The 24,843-nt window shown below is 44.9% G+C and overlaps 2 protein-coding genes across 6 annotated transcripts in view; one reads left to right on the plus strand and one right to left on the minus strand.

Annotated features, from left to right (window-relative positions):
• The window catches only part of LAMB3 (laminin subunit beta 3), a 63,463-nt gene extending 43,424 nt beyond the window's left edge, over positions 1-20,039 (minus strand). For all 5 annotated transcript variants that reach the window (XM_080825281.1, XM_080825284.1, XM_080825280.1 and 2 more), the window contains exons 1-3: positions 19,975-20,039; positions 5,128-5,256; positions 976-1,156 (exon numbers count right to left, since the gene is read on the minus strand). The gene's annotated coding sequence lies outside the window, so the exon portion shown is untranslated. The remainder of the gene's footprint in view (positions 1-975; positions 1,157-5,127; positions 5,257-19,974) is intronic.
• Positions 20,040-20,303: 264 nt separating this feature from the next.
• On the plus strand, positions 20,304-21,344 carry G0S2 (G0/G1 switch 2). Its single transcript, XM_080825285.1, has 2 exons — positions 20,304-20,501; positions 20,648-21,344. Exon 2 carries the CDS (start codon positions 20,666-20,668, stop codon positions 20,975-20,977), a length of 312 nt encoding a protein of 103 aa, XP_080681411.1. The 5' UTR covers positions 20,304-20,501; positions 20,648-20,665; the 3' UTR covers positions 20,978-21,344.
• Positions 21,345-24,843: the final 3,499 nt, after the last annotated feature.

A 24,843-nucleotide genomic window follows, 5' to 3' on the forward strand; every position in this document is an offset into this window, starting at 1 on the left:
GCCAGGTGAGGCTGGCCTTGTGGCCGTGGCCCAGCCTGAGAGGTGAGGGAGAGATGCCTGAAGGGGGCAACCTGCAGCCACACAGCAAGCCAGAAGCATCTGGAGAAGACAGAGGAATGGCTGTGAGGGACGTGGGCACGTGCACCAGGAGATCCCTGAAAGGGCCAGTCGAATGACAAACTAAATAGCCAAATGTTCAAATCAGCGTCTGTTGTCGGAGTCTGGGGAAATGAGCACCTTGTGGTTTGAGAGGAAAGGGAGCGTGGGTGTATCTGGTTTCATGTCTGGAATCAGCCCCCCCTCACGGCTTTTAATCGGCACCTCCCTACAGTGCTCGCGGTCACACGGGGTCCGCGTAGGGACTTGGGCATCCTGGAAATCCTAGACCTAGCTCTAGGCCTGCTATTCAATAAAAGCGTCAACTAGGACAAGCCCCTCACTGGGTTGCATTTTCATCATTTATAAATCAAGGTGTTGGATTTTACTGATTCTTAATGCAGCCTGCCTCTGAGAATTACTTGCAGAACCTACAAAATTGTACGCTTAAGCCAGGCCCCACTCAAAAATGTAACTGGCATACAGAGCGGCTGGGAGATTCAATGTTTTTGAGTCTCCTCTGAAGCCTCCTCCAACTCCAGAACATTCTGCTCTCCGAGATGGACAGTGGTTAAAGCCCGGACCTCAGCGTGAGCGTGGTGAAGATGAAGGTCTGGTTCTCTACCCACTGGCTGCCTTTGGACAACCAAAGCTACTTGCCTCCACGGGGGATATTAGCCATCTACGTCATGGGTCCTTGGAAAGATTAAGGGAAACAATGCAAACTTCTGGCCCGGCTAGGTGTGTCCTCCATGAAGGGTGTCTGTACCCATGTGTGCATCACACGTAGGTGTCAAGGACTCTGATCAGCAGAATCTGCAGTTGTTCTTATCAAAACACAAATATCACTCCCACCCCAATATTCCATAGCTCACTTACCAGGCAGCGAGCCATCCGTGTAGGCTCAGGGCCCGAACTGAGAATGCTTTGGGCACTTCCCTCTATTCCTCAGGGGCCGCAAACTCCTCAGGAGCCATGACCCGGACCAGAAGGGATGAGGGGACACTCTGGGGGCCAACAAAGCTAAGCTTCCGAGAGCAGGGCGATGCTCCCAGCATTCCTGGAGAGGGAAGGACAGACGGTAGGGGGTGGGGAGTGTTTACAAACAGAGGACAGAGAGCAGAGGAACAGGCAGAAGCAAAACAGACTTATTATTTTATATTCAAGATTTAGTAAAACCAGAGTCCAACACTTGATAAAGATAGGAGTCTACGCAAATCTGGACAGAAGTTTTATTCTTAACTTAGCCTGCAAGTCTGAGGGCTCTCAATAAAAGGCACCTACTTTTCCTGGGGTCTTGTTTCAATATCTGGTCCATATCCTAGAAGACAAGGGTGATGAGTCTTTATCCAATCTCATTCCTTCCCCTGAAAACGGAGTCAAAACTGGCCCCCTGCTTACCTAAAATATTGAGAAGAGACTTAATACCAATAAAGAGGGACATGTTTATGGGATACTGTTAAGTGGGAGGCAAAAATTAGAAAATAAATGTACATAAAATCTTCTTAACTGTAAAGAAAACTAATACTCAGAGAGAGACAGGGAGAAAATATCCAACACACTAATAGTTCCTGTCTCCTTCTATTTCTCTGCATGCCCTTGTCTTCCATAATGAGAATTTTTTCCTAGAATAATCAGTAAACATGAAGTTAAAAGTGTTGGGGTAGGGGCACCTGGGTGGCTCAGTGGGTTAAAACCTCTGCCTTCGGCTCAGGTCATGATCTCAGGGTTCTGGGATCGAGCCCCGCACCGGGCTCTCTGCTCGGCAGGGAGCCTGCTTCCCTTCCTCTCTCTCTGCCTGCCTCTCTGCCTACTTGTGATCTCTCTGTCAAATAAATAAATAAAATCTTTAAAAAAAAAAAAAAAAGTGTCGGGGTAAGGGTGGTAATTTCTGTTCCTCTACAAGTTACGAATCACCCTCTCTTTGCTCCCTCCTGTGCCCTGAGCCCCTTCTACTAGACCCACAGTCTGCCAGGGAGTTCACTAAAAGTTGTCTAAATCGTTGATTTTGTAAGATACGGTTTCCCCTTCTTAAGAAATACTGCTTGTTGGGGCTATTAGATTTCTTCTGTCAAGAAAGCCCTTAGCAGGGGCACCTGGGTGACTCAGTGGGTTAAGCCTCTGCCTTCGGCTCAGGTCATGGTCTCGGGGTCCTGGGATTGGGCCCTGTGTCAGGCTCTCTGCTCAGCGGGGAGCCCGCCTCCCCCTCTCTCTCTGCCTGCCTCTCTGCCTACTTGTGATCTCTCTCTCTCTGTCAAATAAATAAATAAAATCTTTAAAAAAAAAAAAAAGAAAGAAAGAAAGAAAGAAAGCTCTTAGCATAGTTCCTCAGTAAATGCATGTAATAATAAATGTGTAAGGAAGGACAAACCAAAAGGGGTGGGGGGCAGAAGTACTATCAGCACCTTATCTTCCCGTTTGTATGTCTTAGGGCAAATCAAAAGCAAGAGTCAGTATCTATCTATATTTTGAGGAAGGAAGAAGTGGTGATGACCAAAATTCCTACCCTCACCCAGATTTGCCTCTCCCATGCAGCTCTCCCAGAATAGCACACCCATATCTGAACTTCCCCCTTGCTCGCTCAGAAATCTGCATACCCAGCAGCTCCCGGTAGCCAAGTATAAATACACATTTGTGTTCCTAAGTATGATGTTGCATCTCTGTCTGATGCGTGTGCACTGTCCTCAACAATCCTTGCAGCTAGCACTGCCAGATAAAACACAGGGATCCCAGTTAAACTGGAATCTCAGGTAAACAAGGGATACCTTGTTAGTATAAGGAGACCCCCAAGATTGCATGACGCCACTTATATACTAAAATGGGACCCACTGTTTATCTAAAATTCTAATGCTACTGGGTTTCTCATATTTTATTTGCTAAATCTGACAACCTTACTTGTAGAAGGTGGTCCACCCATCCCCATGGCTTCCAGGCTTTTCCTAACCTGTTCCCCTTCTTCTAGAAGTTCCTCACCTGTCAACAATTTCCCCAAAATATGATGCTTAGAATTGAAATGGGGAGGTGGGGTGGACGCCTGGGTGGCTCAGTCGGTTTAGCAGCTACCTAAGGCTCAGGTCATGATCCCAGGGCCTTGGGATTGAGGCCCTTGCTCGGTGGGAGGCCTGCTTCTCCCTCTGCCTGTTCTCCCTGCTGCTCGCTCCCCCTACTTGTGCTGACAAATAAATAAATAAAACCTTAAAGAAAAAAAAGTGGACAGAGGGGAGTCCCGGTGTCCAATGTCCGACATCATGGTGGCATGTTCTGGGCATGGGTCCCTTGATCGAAGACCACTCCAGGTGAAAGACCAAGAGCCAAACACCAGTGCGGAGAAGGGACCTGCGTCATCCGGAGACTGTGTATACTTCCCCGGACAGGAGAGGCTGTCTCCACTCCTGTGGTTAAGTATTACTCCGGAAAGAAACACCTGTATATTTTGCTAAAAGAAAAGACGGGAACAAAATATTTTTCTGCTCTTGGTATGCAGGAGGAACCATTCTAAACACATCTAAAGTATCTCATTTATGCAGCCCTATAAGATGGCTCTTTTTTCTCTTTTTTAAGATTTTATTTATTTGAGAGAGTGAGTGAATGAGAGAGTGGGAGCAGGGGGAGGAGCAGAGGGAGAGGGAGAAGCAGACTTCCCACTGAGCAGGGAGCCTGAGGCGGGCTCCATCCCAGGACACCGGGATCATGACCTGAGCAGAAGGCAGACAGACGTTTAACCGACTAAGGCCCCAGGCACCCCAAGATGGTTCTTTGAAGGAGATATTATTTCCCTTTTTTATAACCTCAGCATTATTAGGTAGCTTGACAAGCTTACAAGGTGTTAGGGACTGAATATGTCCTCCCCAGATTCATATGTTGAACCCCTTCCCCAAATGTGATGTTAGGAGATGGGGCCTTTGGGAGGCAGTTAGGGTTAGATGAGGTCATGCAGGTGGAGTCCTCATAATGGGATTACTGCCCTTAGAAGAAGAGGAGGAGACACCCGGGCTCTGCCTCCACAGAGAGTAAAGAGCTACATGTCTGAAGCCAGGAAGCCAGCTCACACCAGCACCTCCATCTTGGCCTTCCGGCCCCCTAGAACCGTGAGAGATAAATGTCTGTTGCTTAAGCCACCCAATCTATGGTATTTTATTAGGGTAACCCAAGGGGAGGAAGACACGGAACTAGTGTTTGAGTCAGGTTATGCTGCAATAATAAACTAATAACCACAAAATCTCATCAGCTTTAACACAACAAACACTCATTTGTTGCTGGCACAGAGTAAGATGGGTGACAATGGTGAGGCGAGAGGTCCTCTGTCCTACAGTCAGTGACTTTTGCCGTCTTGTAGCCCCACCAACAAGGACACATGGGCTTCACGACAGCAAGGATAGAGGAGCATGGAGACGCTCTCTCATATTCCGTGCTTCAGCTCTAAAGTGACACAGTCATTCAGCTTACGACCTATTGGCCAGAACTGCTCAAGGGCGCCTAAGCGATCTTCCCATGTGCCCAGAAGAGGAAAACACAGTAGAACGTGTGAACACACAGCACTGTCTACCACAACTAGTCTATGGTGAAACCAGACTCCTCCAGAAGATCTTCAAGTACCAAAAATCCACAGTCTTTCCATTGCAATATCTGGTCTTCCCAAGATTAAGGGAATCTGTTTCTCACAAAAAGTAAAAGTCATATGGCACAGTTTGTAGAATATGACACCTCAAGGAAACGGACAGGAAAAATGGCCTTGGTGAATATTTTAGCTTTGCAAACCTGAAGCATCACAAGATTGTCCCCTTAGAAAACCTGAGAAACACAGACCATGAGCTCTCTGCGAGTTGTACCTAGAGGAGAAGTATCTATGCGGCAGGTGTGTTGCTCCAGTTTCTGAGAGAAAAACAACTGGGTGTGGGGGCGAATCTTCAAGAAGTTTCTGGTATGTTGTAGGGTGACCAACCATTGTAGTTTTCCAGGATTCTCCCTGTTTTAGCTCTAGAAGTTCCACACCTCAGAAAACCATTTCGTCCCACACAAATGCTTACTCACCAGATTCTATGTTGATCCTTTTTCTCCCAGACAAGGTGTGAATGTGTCACCTCAGGTGGCCCAGTGAACTCTGCATGATGATGCACAGTGGTCTGAGGGAGTCAGGTTGGCTCTGAGTCGTAGAGAAACCTGAGCGGAAATAGCACATGAGAATAAGACTCTGCCCCAGGAGAGAGCTCAGGAAGCTCCTCTATGAATATCACCGTCTTATCAAAGTAGTCCTCTTCAAGGACTTGGGGAAAGAAACTAGCATGTCAGTATGACTTTGGTTCTGGAGATTCTACTCCTGCTGCTGAAGCCCAAAGTGCAGGAGGCTTTTCCTGGCCAGATCACACCAAGGACCCAAAGGGAGCTGACAGAGACATCAGCTAGAGATAGAGAGAGACACCTCTATCTGTTTCAAGTCAAATATTATTAAAACAGGCTGTCCCCGTCTCAAATGTGTGCTCCCCTTAAGAGGTGTATGCACGTACACACACGTACACACACAGATGCACACACATGCCTTTGCACTTCTTCCAAGGTACATTTCATCCTGTTAGCATTGGCCTTGTGCTTCATTTGCTGAGTCGGATTTGGTAATGCACTTTGACCTGTATGCTTTGCATCATCCAGATTAAAATCCCAAGTCCACAGCCAGGCTAGGCTCTCGGGGTCCTGTTTAAAAAGAGGCACATTTGACCTCATCTCACACAGCCCCCTTCACACAATACTCTGATCCAGCCGTTCTTTTCCTTGACCACACTTAGGCTCAATTCATCCCGCTCTGTCTGTCTCCACTGATGTCTCCACCTCTCATGCACTTGGATAAGTTCAAAATCCAAGACTTGGATCAGGTTCCTGGATCAGTGATGACTTCTCTGTTATTCTTTATAGATTCTTCCCAAATTCCAGCTGCAGACCTTATGCAACTCAAGTACCAATCAGTTCTGTTCTGTTTGTAAATCCCTCCCATGTCAAATTTACATTATTTGTGGTTATTCAACTTTTAGTTATTTTGTGATTTGTCCCCAAACCCAGATTATAAACTCCTGGAGAACAGGAACAACCTTTGACCATTCTTTTTACCCCTGGATGAGCATATAGCCCAGTGTTTGCACATAGTAGGTGCTCAATAAACAAATATTGATTTATTAGTATGGATCCATGGGGCAAGGGAACACCTAACAAAAAGTGTTGAAAAATATGATCCTATGAATATTACTGCATAACTCTCTGTCAAGACAACATACAGAGAAAATCAATACAGAAAAATAAACATTTTTTCCTCCTGAGATCTAGAACCTGGGAAAATTCATGACGAATCAATCCACTGATCAACAGGCTCCCAAGGTTAGGCCTCCTTTTCCATCTACCATGGCTGGTCCTTGGAAACAGAAAGGCCAGGAATCAAAATTACAATAGTTTTGGTTTGGGGAACTGAAATACTTCTGTGGTCAGGCCATTGACCTAGGCACTCTAAGCATACAAGACCCAGCTTTAGAACCTGCAGAGGTGATGGAAGTGGGGTCAGGAGAGAGGAGGGCACAAATGGAGAGAGGGTCTTAGGACACAAGAACTCCTCGACACCTTTAAGGGTTCTCTGTCACTGTCAGAGAATCAGGGAACACGTGCAGCCAAAGGTCTGGCAGTTCCTGCCTATCCTTGTGCCGTCTAAGATAATGTGTCCCACCAGTCATTTTAGGCCCATCCCAACCCTGGGCCAATGGGCACCAAGCCTAAGACATTAAGAAACCTCTTCCCACAACACAGCAGGGTCTCAGAATACCTGGTTCTCAAGTCCACTGACTAGGGATCAATAGTGTCCTGTTATCCCTCCAGCCATCCAGGGGGCCTAAGCTTGGATCTGAATCCTCCCAACAAACCAGTCCATACAGAACACCCCCCCCCCACCCCCAGCTTCTACCTGGTCCTCATTCTCAGAGCCTGGGCTTTTCTTTCAGTTCTCCTCATCACGTGTCAGCAGACCCTTCTGACTTTTGACCCAGAAACACAGAAACATCCAGAACCATTCATTTGCAAAACAAATATTTACTGAGCACCCATCAAGCCAAGGCATCCAGTGACCAGGAGTAAACAAGTCAGGCAGAATCACTGCCCAGAGGCAAGCCATTGTCTCATAGGACACAGGCACTGAACACAGAATTGCCAAATAATTTATTAATTATGTAACCAGAGTGACCTCAACTTTTTAGCCATCCAAATCACCCTTTTGTCTATTATTCAAATAACCATAATGCTGGCAACTCTAGGGAGATGCTAGCAGTTAATACAAATTCATTCCAGTTGCTATTTGCCTTCAAACACTCCTAGTTCCCTTTCAAGCATCTCGCCAGCCTATTTTGACCCCAAACATAAACACATAGTCCTTCCTCCATTCACCTAAAAACAAAACACATAGCTCTTGAGTTGAAGAAATTTTACTGAAAATTTGGAGGTGACACACAGAAATTACATCCTAAAAATAAATACTAGCTAGCATCCATCAACATCATGGCATGTGCCTGCTACTCTAAGCCTTGATCAGGTTGCTGGAAACAAGGACCTCCCTTCATGAACTCACTTCTCCTATCCCACCCCATGAAGACAGTCTTTTACAGGGAAACAACCCAAGGTGGCCTACCTGCCTTGGGATTCCTCTACTCACTTCTGTTTGCCATACATCAGGTACATTCACTCATTCATTCTGGAAATCTACATCGAACACTTATTTTGTACCAGGCATTGTGCTAGATGAGCAGCAAAAAAGATAAGACCCTGCCTTCATGGAGGTAACAAACAATAAACAAGTAAGCCAAAAAATAAATCTAACAATTATAAATGTCAATAATTTCTATGAAATATTTTTTAATGGGATGACCCATAAAGTGCCACTTTAGAAAGGATGGATAAGAGGCACCTGGGTGAGTCAGTTGGTTAAGCAGCTGTCTTCAGCTCAGGTTATGATCCCAGGGTCCTGGATGGAGCCCCACATCCATTGGGTTCCCTGCTCAGCGGGGAGTCTGCTCCTCCCTCTCCCTCTGTCTCTCCCCCTGCTTGTGCTCTCTTGCGTGCTCTGTCTGTCAAATAAATAAATAAAATCTTAAAAAAAAAAAAAATGGATAAGAGAAGTCTTTCCTAGAAGGTGACCTTGGGATGAGATTTGGGGCGGGACTTCCTAGGGCAGGCTAAACATATATTTAAGGTGACAGCAAGGTAGAAGTACCAAAATTTTTTTTGGAAAATTTTTATATCTAATATTTTTTAAGACATGGAAGTAAACACCTAAGGCAAAATTAGAAGGCTGAACATCCGCCCTATATATATTTTTAAGATTTAATATTGTTGTTATTTTGATTTCTATGGGCAGGGTAGAAAACTCAATTTTTTCAGGGCTTAGGACCTCTAAAGTCTTTCTCCAGCCCCAGGAGATATTAGAATCATCCCCAGGAATTCAGAGTTGATCCATCTTGGGACTCCCCAGCAATCATGGCTTTTAAAACCCTCAAGGATGATTCTAAAGTGGAGCCAGGATTGAGAACCACTGACCTAGGGAAATAATGTAGCTGGAAAAGAGGGATCATGGTAAGACCCCAACCTTAAGAGCAGCAATTCACTACCGTGGCAGAATCACCTTTACAGCTTTAAACATTACTGATCTTTGGGTCCTACTTGGAGAGATTTCTGATATAATTGATCTAGCAAAAAGAAAAGCAAAGAGAAAAGGTGTTTCTAGAAGGAAGAAAGAGTTATTATCTGTTGAACGATAAAATCCAGTTCATTCAATAAACATCCCATTAGCTTTTGGTGGGAGTGGTGATAATGGAAGCCAGATGGATATAGGCAAAAAAAGGGAATGGTTGATGAAGAAATGAATACAGTGATTGTAGACAACTGTTAATGAATAGTTTTAGATATGAAGAGGAACAAAGAATTCACGCAGCATCTATAGCCAGAATTGAGAACCACTTCCCAGATGTTTCCTACAGTTCCATGGATTGAGACCCAGTGTTCTCCTATAGAACTTTCTGCAACAATGGAAATGTTCTGTATCTGCACTGTCCAATATGGTAGCCATTAACTACTCATGGCTGTTGAGTGCTCGAAATGTGGTTCAAGTGACTGATGAACTGAATTTTTAATTTTATTAAATCAGCTGTCCATATAATATAACCTAATCATGGGAGTGACTATCCCATCATATTCGCAAATCCTGGGGGGCTTTATAGGGCTTGTACATCAGGGGCCATCTTAAAATTCTGCCTACTACATTAAAAATGAATCTTTTAGTCCAAGAGGGCTCCTGGCCTAGATTCTTGATGTGAAGGAAGAAAATCAGATTTTGTGATTAAATACTCTTACAACTGAACTACTCTGCAAGCTGATTCAGGAAATAAGACCTATTGTTCTACTTCACCACCAGCCTCAGGCAAGCATCAGTGATTCCTTGGTCCCCATATTTCCATCCTTCTCTCCACTCTCTATTCCCTCATGGATTATCTCCCCCATTCCCAAGATCTCAGCCACCCCCAGCTCACTGAAACCTCTCAAATCCTCAACTCACAACCCAATCTCTCTCCAGAGCTCCAGATTCATGATTCATATACAAATGCTTAATGACCACCTTTGTCTCATAAACAACCCAAACTCAATATACCTAAAATGGAACTCATTCTCTTCTTCTCTAAATGTGTTCCTTCTTCCTTCTCCAAACCTGGGAGTCATCACTGATTCCTTTTCTCTTCTACAGCACTAAACCTTCCAGTTTTACCTACAGTGCATCACTCAAATCTGTCTCTCTCTATCCCCATTACTTATGTGTTAGCCCAGTCCCTCACCGCCTGAATTATTCTAACAACATCCTATTCATTGCCTCTACTCTTGCTCCACTCATGCGTTCTTCACTCTGCTAATAGTGATCTCCTTAAAACAGTCTTATTGAACCATTCTGCTGTCTGAGATTCATCAATTTTTCCAACTGCCTAGAGCATAACCAATTCAATATAAGACAAAGTGATAGCTGTGATTAGATAATTCAATAGATGATGCATGGTGTTAGTTCTGAGAACACTGCACAAGACAAAGATAGTCCCCACTCTCACAGAGCTTACAGTCTGGCAATGGAGACACACAATAGAGTCATGAAAGGGAAAGTGAGATGGCTGTGGGAGAATGCAGCACAGGGAGCTTCCTTCACCTAAGCATCAAGAAAGGCCTCCCTGAGGCAGTGAGAGGATAGTGACACTTGAAGGATGAGTATAAGTTCATAAGATCAAGGGAAATGATAAGTGTTCCAGGTGAAGAGAACAACATGTGGAAGGATCTTGTGAAAGATCCAAAACAGTGTGGCTGGCATCAAGAGAGCAAGGGTTGAGGGACATACAATGAAACTGGAAAAACAGACAAGGAGAAAATCATGGGTGAACTTATACACCATGCTAAGAATCCAGGCCATGAACCAAAGAGCAACATGGGGATTCACTGAAGGGTTTTAAAGAGAAGAATGACATGACAAGGTTTGCTTTTTTTCTTTCTTTCTTTTTTTTTAAGTTTACATTGGATTGGATTGGATAGTTCAAGACCCAAAGCAGAGAGACTAATTGTAGACCACAGCAATAGTCCAGGAAGATGATGAGGGCTTAGACTAGGAGGGTGGCAAGGGAGATAGAAAGCAAATAAAGTCAAGAGATTTTTAAGATGCAGAATGACAAGTCTTGGTGATTGTATATGAGAGGTGACAGAGAAAGGAGAAAAGGATGGCTCCGAGGCTTAGGACCTGGTCTACCAGATAGATGATGAACTCTAGATGAAGCAAGATGGTGGTGCAAATTTGAGGGTTGTAAATATTGACTTTGGCTTCAGACATGGAAAGTTTGATAGCTTTCCAAGTCAAGATGTAGGAAGATATCTTCCTGGGCAGGAAGATACAGAGGTCTAAAGCTCTAACATGTACGTCATCTACACGAGGCATAATGGAAGCCTCACAAGTAAACTAAATCACCTAAAGAGACAATGTAAAGTTTAAAAAGAGGTTACAGGACTGAGTCCTGAAAACTGCTGATATTTAGAGGTCATATACAAGGCAAAAGGATGAGGAACCTGGGTGGCTCAGTTAAGTGTCTGATTCTTGACCTCAGGGTCATGAGTTCAAGCCCCACACTGGCCTCCATGCTAGGCACAGAGTCTACTTAAAAAACTTTTTAAAGGCAAAACTGAGGGGGGGGGAAGCTAAGGGGTGTCCAGAATAGAACAGGAGGAAAATTAGCATATGATGACATAGAAGCCAAGGAGAATGTCTTTTAGGAGAAGGGAGTGGTCAATAGTTCCTAGATACCACATATGTTGGCAATCATTTAGGTAATTGTTCATTATGGCTCCTGCCTACTACTTCGTCCTGATTTCCTGCCATTTCCCAAAACCCATCCTTTATGCTCTGACTCCAGTCTTGCCTAACTTCTCTTGGCCCATGCAATGTATTCTCATGCATCCCATCCTTTTTATATGCAGCCCTCTCTCACTCCAGGCCTCCCCTAACCTAGAACCCCCACTCCCTCCCAGAGTCACCTGGTAAACATTATCCATCCTTTAATATGCTTGGGTGCTCAGGCATCACCCACTTTTAGGCCTTCCTTGGTCAAGGAATCCCCAAACTGAATCAGTGAATATATTTCTCATTCTATTCTATTTGTTTAGCCAGTTATCTATTTTTATTATTGTGCTTATCTCAGTATATTGTAATAACTTACTTAATGTCTGAGACCTCTACTTGACTATGAGCCTCAAGAGGGAATAAAAACAGTGTTGTATTCTGCTTTCTGTAACTAAATACAGTATCAGATACATGGCAGACTTTAACAAATATTTTTGGACCTTATCCCTGCCTATATGTCACCGAGGGAATGTGAATGACCTGGGCCCAGGGAAAAAAGACCACAGGAATGGCTGACCTGAGCAAGGGACAAAGACAACAGAATAATGACTGAATCAGTAACATGTATTGACTGCTTTCATTTGTGTCAGTCTGCTAAGCCCTTTCCAGTGCTCCAGTTCGTTCAGGCTTCCCCACACCTCATTTAATAGGTGTGATCATCACCCTCACTTTACAGATGATGAACGAGACTAGAGAAGCTAAGCCACTTGTCCAAGGTCAGACGCTGGTAAGAGGAGCCAGGTCTTGAACGAACCCAAGTCTGTTTGACTCCAGAGCCCTATCCTCTTAAGTCGCACTGGTATTTGAGCTTCGGGAAAATTATCTGCTGATTCTAACTTGCAGAGAAGAGTAGTGAGATTCAGAAGTGGGATGGGGGTTGTAGGGTGCTACTATTCCAGGCACACACCATGTGGTTCAGCAGATGGGGGCTCTGCTCGGCCAGAAGCCATGAGGAACTAAAGCAAACTGTCTACAAGGGGTCTGTTTACCAGTGTGGATTTTTCAAGGCCCTGGGGTCCCAGGAGCAGGCTGGAGGAGCACCCCAGAGTAAGCCAACCGCTGCAATGTCAGACACTCAGTTGGGAATGCAAGTGAAAGGTGAGGAAGCCAGAGTGGAAGGAACTAAGCCAAGCTGCGAGGTCTTGGGCAATCTTCACCCCCAGGCTCTATGCCAAGGACAAGCCACTGTGCCTAAAATAACCTCCCCAGAGAATCTGATCATTTTGCAATCTCTATCTCAATAGTGACTTTCAGGTCAATGGAACTAGTATTGATTAAGCCCCTATTATACACTACACCATGAAAGGTACAAAGATCTGGTCTTCCATGGAGGCAGGGCAAGCCCACAGGGAACAGTGAGAGAGCTCTATAAACAGCACACAACACAGTGCCGACCTGTGCAGGACAAGCCATAAAGGCGGCTGAAATTCACAGAAAGGAGAGATCAGGGTGTGCTGCTGGCTTCCTGGAGCACATGAATGGGAGACAGGAAGACAGAGTGGAATGAGAACAGCATTTCAGGTAGCAATAAGATTATGAGCAAAGGTGAGGCAGCTGAAATGAGAATGGACTGTTTCTCTGGCCACGAGAAACCCACCTGTGGAGCAAAGGAATCTTGTTGGAGAAGAATGGAATATAAAGTCAGATGAGTAGAGAAGAGCAGATCATAGAAGTCTCAGATTCCAAGAATACCAATCAAGTAAATCCAACCCGCAGAATCCGGGAGTCCATGGAGGCAATAAAAAATGATCCAGGCTTGGGGCACCTGGGTGGCTCAGTGGGTTAAAGCCTCTGCCTTCAGCTCAGGTCATGATCCCAGGGTCTTGGGATCGAGTCCCATATCGGACTCTCTGCTCAGCAGGGAGCCTGCTACCCCCCTCTCTCTCTGCCTGTCTCTCTGCCTACTTATGATCTCGCTCTCTCTCTGTCTCAAATAAATAAATAAATAATAAAATCTTTAAAAAAAAAATGATCCAGGCTTTAAACAGGCAATCAAGAATAAAAATTTAGGTGTCCCAGGAGAATTGTACCAAGCATTTAAAGAAGAATCAATTCCTATTCTCCTGAAACTGTTCCAAAAAATAGAAATGGAAGGAAAACTTCCAAACTCATTTTATGAGGCCAGCATTACCTTGATCCCCAAACCAGACAAAGACCCCATGAAAAAAGAGAACTACAGACGAATATCCTTGGTGAACACAGATGTGAAAATTCTCACCAAAATACTAGCCAATAGGATCCAACAGTACATTAAAAGGATTATTTGCCATGACCAAGTAGGATTTATTCCAGGGCTGCAAGGTTGGTTCAACATCTACAAATTAATCAATGTGATACAATACATTAATAAAAGAAAAAACAAGAACCATATGATACTCTTAATAGATGCTGAAAAAGCATTTGACAAGGTACAGCATCCTTTCTTCATTAAAACTCTTCAAAGTGTAGGGATAGAGGGTACTTACTTCAATATCATCAAAACCATCTATGAAAAACCCACAACGGATATCATTCTCAATGGAGAAAAACTGAGAGCTTTTCTGCTAAGGTCAGGAACACAGCAGGGATGTCCACTATCACCACTGCTATTCAACACAGTACTAGAAGTCCTAGCCTCAGCAATCAGACAACAAAGAGAAATAAAAGGCATCCGAATCGGCAAAGAAGAAGTCAATCTATCACTCTTTGCAGATGATATGATACTTATGTGGAAAACCCAAAAGACTCCACTCCAAATCTTCTAGAACTTGTACAGGAATTCAGAAAAGTGTCAGGATATAAAATCAATGCACAGAAATCAGTTGCATTTCTATACACCAATAAGACAGAGGAAAGAGAAATTAAGGAATCAATCCCATTTACAATTGCACCCAAAACCATAAGATACCTAGGAATAAATCTAACCAAAGAGGCAAAGAATCTGTACTCAGAAAACTATAAAGTACCCATGAAAGAAATTGAGGAAGACACCAAGAAATGGAAAAATGTTCCACGCTTATGGATTGGAAGAACAAATATTGTGAAAATGTCTATGCTACCTAAAGCAATCTACACATTTAATGCAATCCCTATCAAAATACTACCCATTTTTTCCAAAGAAATAGAACAAATAATCCTAAAATTTATATGGAACCAGAAAAGACCTCAAATAGCCAGAGGAATGTTGAAAAAGAAAGCCAAAGTTGGTGGCATCACAATTCCAGACTTCAAGCTCTATTACAAAGCTGTCATCATCAAGACAGTATGGTACTGGCACAAAAACAGACACATAGATCAGTGGAACAGAACAGAGAGCCCAGAAATAGACCCTCAACTCTATGGTCAACTAATCTTTGACAAAGTGGGAAAGAATGTCCAATGGAAAAAAGACAGTCTCTTCAACAAATGGTGTTGAGAAAATTGGACAGCCACATGCAGAAAAATGAAACTGGACCATTTCCTTACACTACACACAAAAATAGACCCCAAATGGATGAAAGACCTCAATGTGAGAAAGGAAGCCATCAAAATCCTTGAGGAGAACACAGGCAGCAATGTTTTCAACCTCAGCCACAGCAACTTCTTCCTAGAAACATCGCCAGCCAACAGCAAGAGAAGCAAGGGGAAAAATGAACTATTGAGACTTCATCAAGATCAAAAGCTTTTGCACAGCAAAGGAAACAGTCAACAAAACCAAAAGACAACTGACAGAATGGGAGAAGATATTTGCAAATGACATATCAGATAAAGGGCTAATATCCAAAATCTATAAAGAACTTATCAAACTCAACACCCAAAGAACAAATAATCCAATAAGAAATGGGCAGAGGACATGAACAGACATTTCTGCAAAGAGGACATCCAAATGGCCAACAGACACATGAAAAAGTGCTCCACATCACTTGGCATCAGGAAAATACAAATCAAAACTACAATGAGATACCACCTCACACCAGTCAGAATGGCTAAAATTAACAAGTCAGGAAACGACAGATGCTGGTGAGGATGCGGAGAAAGGGGAACCCTCCTACAATGTTGGTGGGAATGCAAGCTGGTGTAGCCACTCTGGAGAACAGCATGGAGGTTCCTCAAAAAGTTGAAAATAGAGCTACCCTACGACCCAGCAATTGCACTACTGGGTATTTACCCTAAAGATACAAATGTAGTGATCTGAAGGGGCACGTGCACCCGAATGTTTATAGCAGCAATGTCCACAAGAGCCAAACTATGGAAAGAACCTAGATGTCCATCAACAGATGAATGGATAAAGAAGATGGAACATTATGCAGCCATCAAAAGAAATGAAATCTTGCCATTTGCAACGAGGTAGAAGGAACTAGAGAGTATTAAGCTAATTGAAATAAGTCAATCAGAGAAAGACAATTATCATATAATCTCCCTGATATGAGGAATTTGAAAGGCAACATGGGGAGTTTGGGGAGTAGGGAAGGAAAAAATGAAACGAGACAGGATCAGGAGGGAGACAAACCATAAGAGACTCTTAATCTCACAAAACAAACTGAGGGTTGCCGAGGGGAGGAGGGTGAGGAGAGGTTGGTTGGGTTATGGATACTGGGGAGGGTATGTGCTTTGGTGAGTGCTGGGAAGTGTGTAAGCCTGACAATTCACAGACCTGTACCCCTCAGGCTAATAATACATTATATGTTAATAAAAAAATTTTTTTAAACAAAGAAAAAGAATAAAAATTTAATTTTAGGAAGATTTATTTGGTTGTAGTGTCTGAAATAGAGTACAGAGAAGAGGACTAAAGGCAAAAAAAAAAAAGGAAGAAAAAGAAGAAGAAGAAGAAAAGAAGAAGAAGAAGAAGAAGAAGAAGAAGAAGAAGAAGAAGAAGAAGAACAGCAACAACAACCACCACGTCAACAACAAAAGAGAAAAGAAAACTATCGAAAAACAAAAGCAATGGAACTCCTGGCTGGCTCAGTTGGTAGAGCATGCAACTCTTGATCTCGGGGTTGTTGAGTTCAATCCCCATGCTGGACACAGAGCCTACTTAAGAAGAAAAAAAGAAAAAAAAAAAAAACCTGAAAGCTTCTTTGAGCATCTGCTAAATGTCTACATGCAAATCCAATAAACACGGTCCCTTCTTGCCAGTCCAATGGGGAAGACATTCATTAATCCCATAGTTACCTCTTAAGGACCTACCATATGCCAAGGATCATAGGAGGTTCTGGAGACACAGTGAAAAGCAAAATACAGTCCCAGCCCTCATGAAGCTTGGCGGCCCTCACTGGTGGCTCCAATGACCACGGAAAAGAAATAAAAGCAAAGCAACAGTTCTATCGAATAAAGTCAGGTACTAAGTGCTATAAAGAAAAATAAAGCGGGGCATTGGGTAGGGCACGGCGAGACAGAATGGTCAGGAAAGGCCAAGAAAATGCCACAGTATTTCAAGGCCAGAGAACAGATACAGTGGAGACGCCCCTGCTAGCAATAAGGATACGGAGAAGGTGAGTTAATTTGTAAGAGTACAGAGAATACGGGGCATCTTAATTAGAGTGTGTTAAGCTTGTGATAAAAGCAAAAGATCCACACAGAAATGTCTAGACTCTGGAACTCTAATCCAGAAGCAGACAAAGTTGAACATGTAGATTCAAAAATCATCCACTGATATTTGAGAGATAAGAAACCTCTCCAAAAGTAGTGTTACATGAAATGAAAGTAACTCGAGAAAAAAAAATGAGGAGTTTAAGATTTACAAATGATTTTATCTTGTCTCCTACAATGGATGATCCTCTCCCTCCAGCCTCCTATAATACCAGGGTGGGCAGTGACTTTGGTAGGTGGCAAAGAGCTGGTAAGAAAGTAATGCTACTACTGATTGAGGCTCATAGGCAACCAATCATCCAAAGGCCTCTGTCTCCTGTTCCTTCAATCCCCAAGGCACAGCTGTGGGAAGAGCTCTCTCTTCTGTGCTCACTGCTAGGACCACCTGCTGCCCCTCTGCTCCTCTGCAGATACCTCTAGGTGTTTGTTTTAATTTTAATGTTTGGGAGAAAGGGATTTGGAAAGCAAAATAAATTTTAAACTGGCCTTTCCTACCTTCCTAGAAATGGCACAACTAAACGTTAGGATAGACTCAAGGGTCAGGTGACCAGCTACCCCAATTAGCCCAGAGCTGTCCCAGTTTCAGCCCTGTGAGTCCTGCACTCAGGGAAACCCCTCAGCCCTAGACACCCTGAAATGGTTGATTACCCTACAGCTGGTCTGACCTGCATGATGCAACATAAGGCTTTCCATCTCTAAAGTGACATCAGCACTGTTAAAGCACGTGCTTAGTTTCCCAAGCCCTACATGACCCTCTACCCCTAGAAGCTGGGTTCTCTTTCCCCACCTGGACAGAGGAGCCATCAGAAATTCCTAAACGCAAATTGATTCTGGATTCCTCAGCCTTCTATTCCCACCACCTCCTCCTCAGCTCCAGCTACCACCTAAACCAGAAACATCAAATGCCCTGGCACCCCCAATCTGTACCACCTGCTGCTCTGTCTGCACAGACCTGGCCAGCAGGCTGGTGGGGTCAGGGGTCAAAGTCAAAGTCAGATTATCAAAGAGGGAAAGAGGGGAACTCAACCAGGTAGTAAGGTGCTCTACCACAGTACATCACAAAAAAGGGGAACCCCAGATAAATTGCAGTCTGCTGACGGTGGAAGGCACGTGGATTTCCTCTTTGAATTATAGAAATACCGGAAATGCTTATGATGGAGTCAACTTCAGGTCAACTTTGGAGTTTTGCGACCAATGCTGGGCTAACTCACCTTCGGAGAAGGAACCAAGTGAAAGCCCCAATAATAAGGTATATATTATATACTCTTCCAGAAGCCACAGTGTTTGGCACACTCACAAATCTTGAGGTTTGCATATCATTTCTGCCAGGTTATTAGAGACTTCTTCAAAATTTTAAGAAAGATTCAAAGAAAATGCCAAGACTGGGGCACCTGGGTGGCTCAGTCAGTTAAGTTTCTGCCTTCAGTTCAGGTCATGATCCCAGGGTCCTGGAATCGAGCCCCCCATCAGGATCCTGCTCAGCAGGGAGTCTGCTTCTCCCTCTCCTTTTGCCCCTCTCCCCTTCTTGTATGAGCTCTATCAAATAAATAAATAAAATCTTAAAAAAAAAAAAAGAAAGAAAGAAAAGAAAAGAAAATGCCAAGATTGATATTAATCTCAACTTGGTCCTTTGTTGCAGAAATTTCCTGTCTGACAACATTAAAAGAACAATAAGCAGTGTTCACCAACCTGTAGGAATAACCCCTATTTGGCCCCAAGTCACCTTGACTGCTTAGGTGCAGACTAAAAGGCAGAATTTTACAAAAGCTGCTTAATTAACCTTACCCACACAAATCTTACTACCTTAAATGCTAATAGCCAAGGCAAAGGGTAGCTGGCAGGGTTGTCTTTTTTAACTGAATTGTTGGGGAAATTGCCTCAGCCCCCACCCCCAAAAAAGGTTACTATTAAAATATGCAAGGACGCCAACATTTGATCTTTGAAACAGTCCCTTTCCCTGCCCCTCCCCACAGGAGACTGTTGCAAGATTGCATCACTGACCTTCACAATTTTCTGGCCAGTCTGATTTCCCCCTCCTCCCCCTAACTGCTGGCAGCCCTTTGGCCCCCTTGCCTCTGCTTTTCACCTCTTGCTAGTTAACTCTGGTAAATGGATAACCAAAGCTAAATCATTGCACCCTCCACCCCATGGGGATGATTTTTAATCCCAGCCAAAATGTATCTTTCTCCCGTCCCTTGCTTCCAAGAGTGATTTTTTTTTTTAAGTACTACTTAAATAATCTCTTCACTAACCTGGGCTTGAACTAAGGACCCCAGATCAGAGTCACATGCTCTTCAACTGAGCCAGCCAGGCGCCGCCCCCCCCCCCCCCCCGCAAGAGTTCTCTCGCTAGCTCTTACCCAAACCCTCTCCTCTCACCCTTCTGCCCGGTTCTAGGAGCCAGCACAGTGGCATTGCACCCCCAGACCCAGGGAAGTGGCAAGCATTTACTGAGAGCATGAGCTGTTTGCATTCCAGACCCGCAGAAGAAATTTATCGACAGTCCCCTTCCATCTTCTCTGCCCTGTAACCCCCAGCTGCACTTCTCAAGTAGGGGTGGAGATAATTTGGATTTAATGATACCCAGAAGTACATATACAAACAGGCGCAAGCGCAGAGAGGCATCACACACACACACACACACCTGTGTAAAAGGGCACCCTCAATAAGTAGTAATCTATCAAGTGACCCTATTAGGGCTAGCACCTGTGAGTAAAACCAGTCAAGCCGGAAAGAAAAACAAGCATGTACAGAGCCCGGAAACCTGGTTCTGCTCCTTCCAGGATCCCTCCCCCTTGCCTTCTCCCCTCCGGTCCCCACACCTGTGGGAAAATGACAACACTTAGGAATAAAAACTAAAGAACTTCCGGTTAGGTAGAAGGCCCCCCTTACCGCGATATCTTCATTAGGGGTCCCTCACAGGCCACCCAGGGCAAGGAAAGCTGAGCCACCCACCCACACCACTAAGGAAGAGTCACATGGGGTGTGTCCGCGCTACCTCCCAGGGCTCCGGGTCCTCACCGGGGTGCGCACCCGGAGGGGGACCTCCTGCGTCCCGGCAGCCCCCACCCCCCCCCCACGCCCGCCGCGGTCTCCCCTGCTTGGGACTCCCCGCTCCCAAGACCCAGGCGTGCACAGCTCCTGGCCGCCCCCACCTAGGTCCTTCCCCGCCCCTCCCCCGCCCCCTACTTCCCCCTCCTTCCTCTGGCGCTAGCGGCGCTGGCCCCGGGCCAGGGGAGCCCAGGAGGCGGGTCTCGGAGGAAAAGATATAAGCGGCCCCGGGGGCACCACCGAGGTGCCAGCTGCGGAGTCTCCACCTGGAAGAGCCGCGGCTGCGTAGGAGGAGAACGCAGAGGCCGGCCAGACCCCCGCAAGCGCTGACCGCTCGCGCTGCCTCCTGATCGCGCTGCGCCCCCAAGGTGAGCCCGGCGGGAGAGAGCGCGGCGGGGCGGGGTCCGGGGCGGGCCCCCCTTCCTGCGGGACAGCCGAGTGAGGGGAGCTCGGGCAGGCTGGAGCCATCCTTCCGTGGCTGACGGTCCCCTTTCCTGCGTCGCCCCTCCCGCAGGTCACCCCCGCCCCCGAGATGGAAACGGTGCAGGAGCTGATCCCGCTGGCCCGGGAGCTGATGGCCCAGAGGCCCAATCGGAAAGTGCTGAAGCTGTACGTGCTGGGCGGCGTGCTGGCCTTCGTCGGCGTGGTGATCTGCCTGGTGGAGACTGTGTGCAGCCCCTTCACCGCCGCTAGCCGCCAGCGGGACGAGGCGGCGGCGGTGGCCGAGCTCCAGGCGGCCCAAGAGCGGAAGAGCCTCGCGACGCAGACCCTGCGGGAGAAAAGCAAGCAGCAGGAGGCCGTCCCCTGCAGCCGGGCGCTCTCCATCCGGCAGCACGCCTCATAGGACCCCTGGGAGCCCGCGGAGGGAGGGGAGAGAAAGCCTGAGTGCGAGAAAGAGGGCGCGTGTAGGGTTGGGCTCAAGTGGGAGAGAGCAGGAGTCCTGTGCTGTTTGGACTTAGATCTGAGAAGCCACCCGCTTCCAGACCTGAACCACCACACGGACCCACCAAAAGGAGTTCGGGATTAAGGGTTGCTGCTGTGCAGCATTGCAGGATAACATGTCCAAAATTACGTGTCTTCGAGCTATCTGAGTGCATCTACCATTTTGCACTAGGGTGGAAGGCGGGGAATGCTTTTTATATTGTTATTATTATTAATTATTACAGTGACCACCATTTTGCATTTTGAAATAAAACTCGTTTTATACTATGTCTCAGTATCTGATTCCTGAGAGGCATGTTTCCTTGGAGCGCCAGCAGAGAGGGTGAGCATGCTGGCAAAGGGGGTCTCAGCTGAGCCCTGTGGGGAGAGCAGATACCTGAGCCTCAGGCAGCATTTGCTTCGCTGTCAGGGACTCTGATACTTATATTGCGTGCTTATAAGTATGTGGAGGATTCGTTTTTGTTTCATGTTGGGGGGGCAGAAAAAGTTTTATTAAGTACCACCAGGCTTAGCATTTTAGGATCAGAAGATAAATCAGCTTGTGAGCTAAAGTATACTAATAGCAGATACTAAGGCAAAAAACCTATTTGCCATCTCACACCTAACCAGAGGCTCCTTTGACTGATACCTCTTTCTTCCTGGTTTTTTTTAAGATTTTATTTATTTATTTGACAGAGATTACAATAGGCTGGGGGGGTTGGGGGGGCTGTGGAGAGCAGGCTCCCTGCTGAGCAGAGAGCCTGATGTGAGGCTTGATCCCAGGACTCTGAGATCATCGCCCAAGCAGAAAGCAGAGGCTTAACCCACTGAGCCACCCAGATGCCCCTCTTCCTAACTGTATTTTAACAGAGAGAGAGAGGAAAGAAAAAGAAAACTAGCTAGCTGGTCAGAAGACAGAAGGCAAGGTCCCAAGAATGCCCAAATGGATCTCTGGCTCTACGCAGCCTTCCTCCTCCTCAACTCAAATCATAGTAAAAAGCTCTAGGTTAGAAGGAGAAAAGACAGGCTATCTACCATCTGAGTCCTCTTCCTCCAGGAAAAGAGAATAATCTTGTGATCAAGTTCCTTATCTTCCTCTTCCTCTTTAGTGTTCATAGAAATTATTAAGTCCCAGGCAATAATAGGTTCTTAGTAAATACTTGATGGCTCAGGTAATCTATTTATGAAGTCAGAGACTGATTCTCAGAGGAGGAGCAATTTTGTCCCCCCAGGAGACATTTGAAAATGTCTGGAGACGTTTCTAGTTGTCTGGTAGGAGGAGAGGGGCACTGTTACTAGCATCTAGGGAGTAGAAGCCAGGGGTGCTGCAAAACATCTTCTAATACACAGGACACCCACCCACAACACAGCACTCCCCAGTCCAAATGTCAATCAGTAGGGCAGAGGTTGAGAAGCCCTCAGTTAAAGGAAAGGAAGGAAAAAGGTTTGCTTAACAGTTTCAGAATCAAGGTTTTGAGGCGGTCTCCAGAGACTGTAGTAGTTATCAATAGAAGTCCCTCTCCTCGCACAGAGACAAAAATGGCCCTATCCTGCTTGGCAATTTTATCATCAACCTAGGAGAAGTGACAGAAGGTATACATATAATTTCTGTTACTGATGCAGAGCTGAGGTTGTAGAGTCAGGATTCAAAATGACTCAACAGGTTGGAAGCACAGTTGAAACTGAATGGAGAAGAAGATACAGTACAGAATTAGTTCCAAAAATCCACTTGCATGGCCCCAGAATTATGAATGCTTGTTCTAGTAGCAGATCGTATGAAAAAGACCTAGCTGTTTCCACTGATTACAAACTCAATATAAGCTAACAAGGGTCTGCCAAAACAAAAACAAAAACAAAAACAAAAAACCCTAACATCTTATTAGTAGGAGTGGTATGTCCAGAAAGGGGGACGAGGAGGTAGTTTTATTTTACTTTACAATCTGGCAGGTGGAAAACCAAAAAAGTTAAGAGAACCTGTGGATTTGCTTGGGTTTGCATTCTGACTCCTCCATTTGCTCTAAGACCTTGGACAAGTTACTTATAAACTCTCTGCCTCAGGTTAATTAAGTTAAGCACCATCTATAAAATAGTGCCTCCTTAGTGATTATTTTTGTGAATTAACTAAGACAATGCATGTAAAGTGCTTACAGCAGGTACCTAACAAACAGTAAGCTTTCGGTCAATGATAGTTGTTATATTTCAAGAGAGACCTTGACAAACAAAAACTACTTGGATCAGAGGGACTTGGGCATATAAAAATCCAAGAATCCTGTCACATTCGGAACAACTGAATAGAGGAGTAGAGAAATTACAATACAACCCTGCCACATCCTTACCTCCAAATAGTTGAAAGGCAGCCATATCGATCCAATAAATTCCAACAAATAGACTTATTTTATGTGGCTTGAAAACGCAAAACTAAAAGCAAAAAGAAGTACAAGGAAGCAGTTCTTAGGTCATTAAGAAATCAGAGTCATTCAAAGCCTAAGGAGTTTCCTTGTGATGTACAGTAAACTCATTACTAAAAGCATGCAAGCAGAAGTTGGAAATAAACTGGAAAGGAGATTTCTGAAGTTGGAAAGGAGATTGGGCTAATGACCTCTGAGGTCCCACCCAATTACAAGATGTTGGGATTCTATTTGGTACAACCACCAAATAGGGGATATATTTCCTATTCCAGCCTGCTTCTCTGAACCCTTCCGTCCACCCCCAACACACACACCCTCTCTGTGTTTCCAACGCCATTTTGTTCTTTTTCTCAGCATGTTGACAAATATTTTCCTTCTTACTAAATGATTATTTAAAAAAATGAATTTATATGTTAACTATATATTATAATAATAATAATAATGAATTTAATTCCAAAAAAAACTATTTCCCAATTAAGTTCATCCTACAAAGGCTTTTGCCTCTTAGAAAATACCTTAACCTGGGGGCGCCTGGGTGGCTCAGTGAATTTAACCTCCGCCTTTGGCTCAGGTCATAATTTCAGGGTCCTGGGATCGAGCCCCATGATGGAGCCCTGCATCGGGCTCCCTGCTTAGCTGGGAGCCTGCTTCCGGCCCCGGCCCCCCACCCCCCCGTCTCTGCCTGCCTCTCTGCCTCCTTGTGATCTCTCTCTCTCTCTGTAAAGTAAATAAATAAAATATTTTTTTAAAAATACCTTAAGCTGGTGGTTGAACCTAATGGTTCTCAAACTTTGTCATCATGCAACACTTATAAGTCACCTTGTTCATTATAAAACTCTGATCTATTAATATAGATAAATATGTAATTTTGTGTTATATCAGATTCCAACTCGTACTATGTTTTAATGAAAGCACATAGTTGGTATCAACTGTGAGAACACTAAAAAGTTGCCTCATCTTAGGACAAATCTGATTGTTCTATAACCATGGTCTCCAGAACTAGTTTAAACCCACTGGCTCCATCAATGGCAACTGACCTCAGCGGACACACTCTTACAAGCCAACCAACCAGTGATAGACCATCACGTCCGAGGGCCAGCCAACCGGGAACTGAAACACCCCATAAATACATTCCACAGTGCCAGGCAGTCAAACACTAAGTATGCATCTACAGGTAATGTCAGCCCACTTAAGCCTGGGAAAGTATGCCAATCTCTGAATTTTGTGTTTCCCAAAAACCAACAAGTATGCTTCCTACGTTCCTCGTGCCCAAACTCTATTTGCCCTTCATACCTGCTGCCAGCTAAGTCAGTCCCAGGGACAGTCTGAACTCCAGTGGTTTCAACTGAGTTCTCACCACTTCTGTGATTTGTAACCAAGT

This window comes from Martes martes, assembly GCF_963455335.1.
Source record: "Martes martes genome assembly, chromosome: 15".
NCBI classification, from domain to species: Eukaryota; Metazoa; Chordata; class Mammalia; order Carnivora; family Mustelidae; genus Martes; species Martes martes.

Coding starts and splice junctions, on each gene's coding strand:
- G0S2 (XM_080825285.1), top strand. CDS start 20,666: ATGGAAACGGTGCAGGAGCTGATCCCGCTGGCCCGGGAGCTGATGGCC.